This window comes from Corylus avellana, chromosome ca2, assembly GCF_901000735.1.
Source record: "Corylus avellana chromosome ca2, CavTom2PMs-1.0".
Taxonomy (NCBI): Eukaryota; Viridiplantae; Streptophyta; class Magnoliopsida; order Fagales; family Betulaceae; genus Corylus; species Corylus avellana.
In genome coordinates, this window is record NC_081542.1 from 49,411,288 (window position 1) to 49,422,082 (window position 10,795).

Consider the following 10,795-nt stretch of genomic DNA (forward strand, 5'->3'; position numbering starts at 1 on the left):
TTTATTTGGAATTGCGATTTCAATAATTGAGATTATAAAAAAAAATTGTGTTTTTGAAATCGCTACTTTTTAAAATCACAAAGGCGTTTGGTAAAACATGTTAAAAAATATTTTTTTATCAAATATTTGTTATGCAAAATCATGATTTTAGTTTAAATTCACGTTTTTTTAAATAAGCATCCCATATCCTGCTTATAGAAATCGTAGATTCGTTTCCTATTTTAGATTAAGTACTTTTTAAATCACAATGTCAAACCCCTTACGTTTTGCGATATCCTTTAAAAAAATAGATTATTCTTCTCAAATGCACCCTAATGGTCCGTTTGGGATTGTGGTTTCAATAAGTGTGATTTAAAATTTGCGTTTTTTTAAATCGATACTTTTTAAAATCGCAAAGGCGTTTGGTTAAACATATTAAAAAAAGTTGTTTTTTTTTTTATCAAATATTTGTTATGGGAAATCGTGATTTTGGTTTAAATTCGCATTTTTTTTCAAATAAGCACCCCTATCATGCTTATAGAAATCGCAGATTTTTTTCTTATTTTAAATTAAGTGTTTTTCAAATTGCAATGCCAAACGTCTTACGTTTGACGATATCTTCTAAAAACTCTGCTTATTCTAGTGAAATCACAATCTCAAACGTATCTAAGAATACGTTTGAGATTGTGTTTGAGAAATAGAGTTTTTAAGTCAAAAATCATTTTTTTGGCAAAAGTTTCATTTTTAAATTTTTACCAAAAATGTGTTTTATCCATATTTATAATTAAAAAGTCAAAAAAATACTTTTAGAATTTTCTTGCTAAATATGTTAGATTTTGTTTAGAACAACTTTTTAGATTCTAAAAGTATTTTTTAAGCTATCTAACGCAATCTCAAATACGCTCAAAGGCTCTCAAGACCTAAAGCATGCATGTGTTGTTTCATCATTACTACATGACCAAGTAATGCTACAAATTTCTCTTGTGTCACTCTTGTGTCCCTTCAAAGATGATGTGACTTTTAAAATCACAATTGAACTTGTGATTGATCATTATTGGATTTCGATGAAATTGAGATTTTAAGAGTCATCTCATTTTTGGAGGAACACAAGAGGGACCTCTAGAATTACTCCTACAGGACCATGGCTTTTTGCCCCAACAGGCTTCCTCATTAATTACTTACCATTTTGTGATACAAGAAATTTATATATGCACTTGTTTGTCAAGGCACCCATGCATATACTGGAGTACTACTCAGAACATGCCCCTTTTTTTTTTTTTTTTTTTTTCAATAGTGGAACAAGCTAGGGTTACAAGGGAAAAAACAAACAAAATGGGGTGGACTCCCCAACGTCAAAACCCTAACCGAAAAGGCAATACAGAGAATGAACACACACTTACATAGAGCTGGGATAAATGGTAAAAAGATATATAATAATGTAAAAACTTTCTCTAATTTATTTAATGAAAATGAATATCAAAGCATCATAATGTAATGATCATTAAAGTAGTCTTCCTTTCCAAGTGCGCGCCGCCATGGATGGTGGTGGTGAACCCCTGCACCTCAGGTGTTTTTCACAACCCCTTTCATAAGGGTTGGCCGGTGGAGATAGACTGCTCGGATTACCCTTACAAGGGTCTACCGTGCCGCTTCTAATAGGCCCATATCCAATACTTTTACCTTCAACAAACACAACTGAGCAAACCAAGAGAGCGGCAAGGCATATAACCAATATTACTTTAGATGTCGCCATGTCTTTGTAGAAATACTACGTTGCACTTTATGTCTTTGAAGCAAATGATGTCTTGCTAGACGAGCTTTCACAATGAGGCCTATAAATAAGAAGAGGTGAAGGAGTTGTTGGCGACAGAAGTGGAAACATGTGCTTGAAAATAAGTATCAATGCAGATTAATTACTAGTTCAGTTCTAACAAATTAACTTATTAATTAATTAATTCCCGAAAATAGATATATATCAAACTTCCGCAAGTTATTTCAGCTTCCTCAAACGCATCAGCACCACTGCTCTGGCCTCTGGCCACCACCTCCTCCATACTTGATCTTATTTATATGCCTCTTTATGCATAAGGTCTTCCCACATTTGCTTGCTTCCTAACTTCAAAGACGTACATGATGGCAATCTCCCAAGCATTATTATTGCTTATCTGCATTGCGACTCTCTTGGGTTGCTTGCTGTTCATTGAAGCTGCAAATGCTAGATTCATTGGATATAAGCCTATAGAAGAAGACAGATTCCTCAAATGCAAGAGGGGGCAATGCTTGCCTCCACCAGTCAACCGTTACAACAGAGGCTGTGAAAAAGAACAGAGGTGTAGGGGTGTACTGCCTACACCTAATTAAACAACAACAAGAAGATTTTTTTAAGGGAGACAAGCCAAACAGAGCTAATTAAAGAGATCAAACAAAATTACTGTAATCTCACCAAATGAATAAGTTTATACTTCCTGTGTTTGATTGTAAAGATGAGTCAGTTCATGGTCAAGATTTTATTTTGTTGAATCTAGCGTATGGTAAGTATATACATGATAGCACACCATTTAAACTTGAAAGTGGAAACATATTCATCATGTTTGTGAAATGAATCTTAATTAAGAGAGAATGGTTCATCTCTATTTTCATTTGAAATCGAGATGATGATCATATTACTAAATTTTGTTTGCTTAAATACTATCTAACAAATTATGAAGTACGTACTATCACATCATTTTGTAAAAGAATGTGTTGTAAAAATTATAATACCCCTAACAACACTCTTACTAATTATGGCAACATTTTTCCTTTTAAATTTTATTTAATTTTTTAAGATCACCATATATTATAACAGGAAACGAATAATGTTAGGTACCATCTTTTTATCCTCCTAAAATCTTCCTAAAGCTGATGTGGCTTTTAAAATCACCATTAAATTTTAGATGAATCATACTTGAATTTTAATCCAATGGTGATTTTGAAAGTCACATTAGATTTAAGAGGATAAAAAGATGATACCTAGCATTACTCATGTGAAACAAATATGTTTATCAACATTAATTAAACTCATCGCGTTTGGCTAGGTGTAATCGCATAGTCTCTTAATCATTTAATTTGAAAATAATTGTTGAGATTTTAGAAAATCTAATAGAATACAGGGAGAGAATTATAGAGGATCTTAATCACAAATGCCCCTTGTACGTTGATCAATCTTCACATCCTTTATTAGACAAGGAATTGACTTATTAGTATATATATATGGTAACAAAATTTGACATTATTGGTTAATGATAATAAATATTTGTAGTAAAAGTAATTAATTATAGTAATTAACCTAACAAAAAACACTGATTAATTTGTAGACTTTAGTTTTTGTAGGATCTGGCTTGTATGCTGTAATTAAAACTACAGCATACATGCTGTTAAAAAATTGAAGGGTGATGATTTAACTAAATTAATTGAAGGGCACAGATCTGTCATAATAAATACTAATTTTTTCTTTCATCCATCACTTCATCTATTTATTGGTATTTATTATGATAGATCTAAACCCTTCAATTACTTTAATTAAATCTTCACCCTTCAATCTTTTAACAGCATGTATGCTGTAGTTTTAACTACAGCATACAAGCCGGATCCGTTTTTGTAATACGTGCATGCACGGTGGATGCTCGATCCTCTATTAAATTCCAGATTCATCAAACGCATCGTTTCCACTTTTGTCGCCACTAATTCCTTCATCTCTCCTTATTTATAGGCCTCATTGTGAAAGTTTGTCCTGCAACATCAAACTTAAGCAGTTTATTTCAGCTTCCTCAAAAGCATCAGCACCACTGCACCTCCTCCATACTTGATCTTATTTAAATGCCTCTTTATGCATAAGGTCTTCCCACATTTGCTTGCTTCCTAGTTAGCTTCAAAGACATGATGGCAACCTCCAAAGCATTATTATTGCTTATCTGCATTGCGACTTTCTTGGGTTGCTTGCTTTTCACTGAAGCTGCAAATGCTAGATTCATAGGGTATGAGCCTATAAAAAAAGACGGATTCCTCAAATGCAAGAGGGGGCAGTGCCTGCCTCCACCGGCCAACCATTACAGCAGAGGCTGCGAAAGAGAACAGAGGTGCAGGGGAGTACTGCCTGCACCTAATTAAACAAGAAGAAGAAGAAGAAGAAGAAGAAGAAGCTTTTTTTAAGGGAGATAAACCAAACAGAGCTAATTAAAGAGATCAAACAAAATTACTGTACTCTCACCAAATAAATAAGTTTATACATGATTCCTGCGTGTGTTTGATTGTTAAGATGAGTCATTTCATGATCAAGATTTTATTTTGTTGAACATGAAAACATATTTATCACGTTTGTGAAATGAAATCTTGTCCATAGAATGGTTCATCTCAATTTTCACTTGAAATTGAGATGATCATATTCCTAGATTTTGTTTGCTTAAATACTATCTAACCAATTATGAAGTACGTACTATCACATCATTTTGTAAAAGAATGCGTTGTAAAAATTATAATACCCCTAACAACACTCTTACTAATTATGCAAGCTGTAATTTTACACTTAATTAGTTAATCAACATTAATTAAACTCATCGCGTCTAGCTGGGTGTAATCCCATAGTCTCTTAATCATTTAATTTGAAAATAATTGTTGAGATTTTAGAAAATCTAATAGAATACAAGGAGAGAATTCTAGAGGATCTTAATTAGGGCTGGCAATTTTGACATAACCCACGAATTTGACACGAAATTATCGAATTTGGGTTTACCCTTAACACATCATTTGCTTCACACACACACACACACACACACATATATATATATTAAGGTTAAAGTACGACGTAGTATTATTTTCTACAACAGATTTGGTTGAAAGACATGGCGACATTAAAGCATTGGTTATTTGCCTTGTCGCTCTCTTGATTTGCTCAGTTGTGTTTGTTGAAGGTAAAAGTATTGGACATGGGCCTATTAGAGGCGGCACGGGAAACCCTTGTAAGGGTAATCCGAGCTGTTTGCCTCCACCGGCCAACCCTTATGGAAGGGGTTGTCAAAAAGGCCAGAGGTGCAGGGGTTCAACACCACCATCCATGGTTGCGCGCACTTGAAAAGTAAGACTACTTTGATGATCATTAAATTGATGATGCTTTGATGCAGCTAAATAAAACAATAATTAAATTATTCCCCAGTACACTGCTTGCGGAAATGTTTTTCAATATTTCTTCAATCTCCATATATATGATGATATTCATTTTCATGAAATAAATTAGAGAAAGTTTTTCCATTATTATATATCTTTTTACCATTTCTCCTTCAGTGTAACTTGTGTGTGTGTGTGTGTGAGAGAGAGAGAGAGAGAGGAAGGTCAATAAAATTACAGTTTTTTTTTTTTTTTTTAAGCAAAAAGGTTGGAGGCGGAGACCAATTGTGGCTGTTCTACTTGGGCGTGACCATAATAGCACCAATGCTTAGGGAACTACTCAGGAGGGGCCTAAATAGTGAACACCGCAGGCGCACTCTCAAGACCAGCCGAGCCATAGTTTAACCGCCCACCACATTAGAGCATCAATGGGAACTAAGGTGGTTTATACTAATCAGGCATGGAGATTCTCCGTTGCAGAGATTCGAACCCACACCCTAGTACTTACCTAATCACTTGAAAATTTCGTTGAGCCATTAAACCACCACCCATGATGATAATAAAATTGCAGTTGAATGAGAAGTACATATGCCCTAAAGAAAGAAACTGCATACTACGTAGAATATTAACAAAAGGTTTCTTGTATAGATATAGGCCATCAAAAGCAACAAACAGTTCCCATGAGTTTCAATATAGTAGCTATCTTTAGAAGTAAAAGCACTGCCATGCCATTAAAGCATTGACGGAATTAAGAGTCTTGGTTCTGGCTCCAATGCATGTATTTTACTCTTTCTCTCTATCAATTCACTTTTGATTTTTGATTTTTTTTTTTGATTTTTTTTTTAATTTTATAATAAGGGCCATTCAAGAGTAGATTGATAGTATTACAACAGTATAGTGAAAATAATGGTGGAATGAAAATGTAATTTTCTACATTATATCACTGTTTTCCTTTGCCGATATGATAGTACCAATAAATTCTTAAATTATCCTTTATTAAAAAAAAAAAACCAAAAAAAAAAAAAATGAAGGGTTGATTGCCACTAGCCTTACTCATTTCAAAGTCAAAACACTCACAATGTTTTTAGGCAAATAAGGATCCTCTCCATATCAAATGAAATAAAGATGATCCATATTTTTTTTAGGCTCAAAGGTGATAAATAGGAGTTTGGGTTCACAAAGTACCCAGAGTAATGCTGCGGAATAGCAAACTATGCATAAACGATTCGCATATATTGAGATGTCCTAGATTAATCGAACTCGGGTTAAACCAGCCTAACAATAGTAATAATAATGAAAAACTAAACCAAAACCGCATATGTAGATTTGAATGACTAATTGTGAATGTCCAATATTTGAATATTAAAATTTCCCATTTTTTCATATTTTATTTGTTTAAAACCCATGATCTTTTTTTTTTTTTTCAAACTTTATAACAACATGAATTAACTTTGAGTTGTATTTACTAATATTTTGAATGGTATTCGTCTAACCAAGTAGTCGAACACTGTTTGTCAGCTAGGAATTCAATAGTTGATTAATATTAAGCACTTAGTTGCAAATTTGTTACTAGTTGATCAGTTAAAACAAATTAACATCTTAATTTCCTAAAATAAATATATGAAAGTGAAACTTCCCGATCTCCATACTTGATCTTATTTTATATATAAATGCCTCCGTCCATAAGGTCTTCCCCACATTTGCTAGCCTCAAAGGAGATGATGGCAACCCCCAAAGCATTGCTAATTATCTGCCTTTGTGCTCTCTTGGGTTGCTTTATGTTCTTTGAAGCTGCAAATGGTAGAGTTTTAAAATATGCACCTATAAGGAGTGGCAATGGCAAGCACCCGGAATGCAAGAAGGGCGGGCCGGGGAACTGTCTGCCTCCGCCGGCCAACCCTTATACCAGAGGCTGTGAAAAGGAAACAAAGTGCAGGGGTTCCCCGCCTATATATAAACAGAAACCAACGGGCAGCTAGTTAAAGAGAGACAATAATAATCCCTGCAGCTTCTCCCCATTCTGCAGACTATATATATATATACTTCTAATAAAATGTATTACAATCAGAAAAAATAAAATAAAATGTATTGCAGAAAGATTTATACGTTATTTTCTATCTTCTATCTTCTATCTTCTATCTCTCTTTCTCTCGTTCTTTGCTGTGTATGGATCTCAGGATCTTGCTTGGTTTCTGTGTCTGGTTTTTGTATGGTGAGGGAGAGGAAAAAAGGCATGTTATATTTTTTTCATTTCAGCATAACATTACCAATGCACTTCATTTTTGGACACATTATATATTAGTTTAATAGACTGAATTGGATGAAACAGATTCAGCATTAGTCCCTTGAAAAAATGACTTAAAAGTTCAGACAAACATGCATCCTTCTAGCAACGATAACTGACCATGAATATATTAGACATGGATGTGATATAGCACTGAACATCAAGATACAGCAACATAAGAAGATTTTGCTAACCAAGAATCTCTTGAAGATAAAATTACAGTTCCCTCCTACACTTCTGAAGTGATCTAACCAAATACAGAATAATCACATGAATATATTTCACGTGCTCCTCCAATCCCCTAAAAAAGTTTGACAAAGATCAAGGGAAACATCCCCATATTCTTAATGCTTCTAAGTTCTAAGCCACCAAGCTCCAGTCCAGATTTTCCTCATTCCTTCTACAAATCCTGTAGAGTGAACATCAAATAAACCATAAATTATGTACAATCAATCTAAATGTAAAAGTTGGGTTTAAATAAATTCCTAGAGACCCATTATACTATGGGAAGTGTGATATAAAAGGAGGAATACAGTCGCATACTGCCAATTAGCTACAAATCCTGTATCTGCATCTTCAAACTGGACCATGGTAGTCATCAACAATCTGTTTCATTCCATCCATCTGGGAAATGACGTATTCCAGTTTCTTGCAACAGATCTCATTAGCAATTCTTGAACTGTAATCACACTTCTCAAATGGACGGTATTCGCATGCACTTTTGATTTCATCACGCAGTGTGACTTGGATGTCCTGAATTAGAAAGTGACAGCAAAAATTACATATTTTAATACTCACCTTCAATGGAATTTGATGATGATTAAGAAATCCATTTCAAAGGGTTTAAAATAGCTGAAATTTTCAAGTGATCAGCCAAAATTGTAGCTTCAAGTGCACTAATCATAACCAAAATGTCACACTTGACCTGAGCAAAGCCACTTACTAATCATTCTCACTCTCATCCATACAAAAACATACAAACATGCAACAACCACAGGCAAACAAATCTTTATGCATTATTAACCACTATTCCACATCCTATAGTAAAAGGAGAATTTTTTATCCCTCAATCAAATATCAAAATTATCTCTAGGTGCAATTGCCCCTAAAATTACTTCATTCTTCACAAAGTATTTCACTTTCTAACATCTTCTATCTCGTAAAATTGTCTAGAGACAATTGAATGATCACATGACAAACAATCAAGCTGAGGACAGAAATTTCATTTTTGTTTGATTAAGAGTATGCAAGGGTGCAGAGTTAAAGTTGCAATGCTAGCTAGCAAGCATTCAATCAGATGAATAAAGTTCTCATCATATAAAAAGTACAAATGACACACATCTAAGATCCTAGGCAAAAGTCTTAACGAATCAAGAAACATTGTGTTATTGTCCAAAAAGACCACATCTAATAAATAAATTTGTTGTGTCCACAACAAATCTGCGTCATCTTATCATCTTATCATTTATTCCACATTCATAAACATTGTGAAAAGTTGGTATTCCCTAGCATAACCACAGGCCAGAACAAAATATTTCCGTCATCAATTTTACGTGGCATAAACTATAGCATAAAACTAATGGCCCTCGCTTCAGATTGACATACAATTAGCCCATAAAGCAACAAAGAAACCAAAATACAGTTCTGATGCCCTCTTGTGTAAACCATATCAAGTGGTTGAATGAAAAACATAAAAGCATGCATTATGCATTATCTATATTCCATTTCCAAAGTGCATTTAAAAACCCAAGTTCAAATTATGAAAATAATATATTCTTTTCCAATCATTCGCCCAAATTTCAACCATGCACACAAATTACTCAATAAAATTTCCTGCCGATATAAAATTACTATTAAGAAAGTCAGAAATGGTTCTCCCTCTTAATTTTAACTTCTTTGGCATGACATCTTGAATTTAGTTAACAAACAATTATCCAACTTTTCATCCAATTCAATCCCCATAATTCAAATTCAAATTCAAATTCCACAAATACTCAATTTTTTTAGAACTAGACCACGTAACCAAAAAGCAGAACCAGAACCAGAACCAAGGTTTCTCAGTCACTAAACAACAAATCCCAATGACCATTCACAATTCATATGCCCATAAAACACATGAAATTTGTGCTAAGGAAGAGCTGGACCTTGATCAATTGCATGAACTCGAGGCAGTGGTTGTTGATGAAGTCCTTTCTGGGTCCAGTTGGGCTGGCCAGCTCATCCATAACCCCTCCTGCCAGCTCCAAAACCCTAACTACCCGCTATTACAGCACCAATCCATCAAAAAACAAAGCAAAAAAAAAAAAAAAAAAACCACTTTTAGGCTTTCTAATAGAAACCTAAGGGTTTTGCAAATAAGGGGTTGAGTTATATAATTATTATATACCTTCTCCACATTTTGAAGCCGTTGCAACGAAGTATTTTGGCTCGGTGAATCCATGTAGCTCCTCTACCGAGCATTATAAAACAACCAAACAAGGCCAATAAGCCATTAAACAATGCCCAACACAAGGAAAAAATCGAAGGAAATTCAAACAAAAAACGAAAATTTTAAGAAAAACAAAATACTTACAACGAGTTCCCAGCGATCCGGCGATATTTCAACGAATCCGACGGTCAACTGTGGCGATGGGGTCGTCGACGTCCAGCTATGGTCGGCGGTAACGACCGGTGGCGGGAATAACGGTCTCTTTGTAACTTTTGGAAAGAAAAAAAAAAATGGAGCTTTGGATTCGGGCGTGCCGTGCCGTTGATTTTGGAGGATTGGGCTTACCTGCGGTGCCGTTCCTCAACGACGCCGTCTTGATCTGTGCCGAGGCTCTATCAGAGATCCAAGCGCTGAAGGCATTCAAGGCCAGCGTGCATGACCCACTGTGCGCACGGCCAAAAGAGAGAAGAAAAAAAAAAAAAAAACGACAGAATTAACGGGAGTTCACGGCCAAACATTTTTTTTTTTTTAATTCACGCAGATTAGCCAGTAGACCAAACCACCGCAGACAAGCCCGATCCGATATTGGACTATTAGCAAAATTGCAGTAAATAAATGAACCGAGCAAAATCATAAATGTTTTAGAAAATTTAGGGTAAATGTATAGTATACAAAATTTTTTAATGTCTCCGATGAGTAGTTTAATTGGCTTTGAACTACGCTTCATGAAACAGAGGTCAACGTTTTTATAGCATCACATTACAATAATTTCTTTAAAAACTTTATTTTTAAGGATGAGACACCGACAGATGTTACAAATTCAAACTGAAACATATGAAATGATCTATTTTAAATCCGGAAAAAAATTAAGTTCTCAAAGTGAATTTTCAAAAATTGAGGAAGTGATCACAAACGGTGTGTTTATTTAAAGATTTATCATTCATTTAAGTGAAAATTTAAAGCAA

General features: G+C 34.4%; 1 protein-coding gene across 2 annotated transcripts; it reads right to left on the reverse strand.

Annotated features, from left to right (window-relative positions):
- Window positions 1–7,502: 7,502 nt before the first annotated feature.
- Window positions 7,503–10,308, reverse strand: LOC132170739 (mediator of RNA polymerase II transcription subunit 11). Of its 2 annotated transcripts, none has more exons than XM_059581827.1 (5): window positions 9,975–10,308; window positions 9,789–9,851; window positions 9,547–9,663; window positions 7,936–8,155; window positions 7,503–7,811 (listed from the first exon to the last, which is right to left on the reverse strand). In XM_059581827.1, exons 2-4 carry the CDS (start codon window positions 9,840–9,842, stop codon window positions 7,979–7,981), a joined length of 348 nt encoding a protein of 115 aa, XP_059437810.1. In that variant the 5' UTR covers window positions 9,843–9,851; window positions 9,975–10,308; the 3' UTR covers window positions 7,503–7,811; window positions 7,936–7,978. The 2 variants fall into 2 exon arrangements, with proteins under 2 accessions (XP_059437810.1, XP_059437808.1); XM_059581825.1 differs by having other exon boundaries at window positions 7,946–8,155; window positions 9,975–10,307.
- Window positions 10,309–10,795: the final 487 nt, after the last annotated feature.

Coding starts and splice junctions, on each gene's coding strand:
- LOC132170739 (XM_059581827.1), bottom strand. CDS start 9,842: ATGGATTCACCGAGCCAAAATACTTCGTTGCAACGGCTTCAAAATGTG. Junction 9,664..9,788: donor GGCTTCAAAATGTGGAGAAG/GTATATAATAAT, acceptor GTGCTGTAATAG/CGGGTAGTTAGGGTTTTGGA. Junction 8,156..9,546: donor AGTTCATGCAATTGATCAAG/GTCCAGCTCTTC, acceptor TTTCTAATTCAG/GACATCCAAGTCACACTGCG.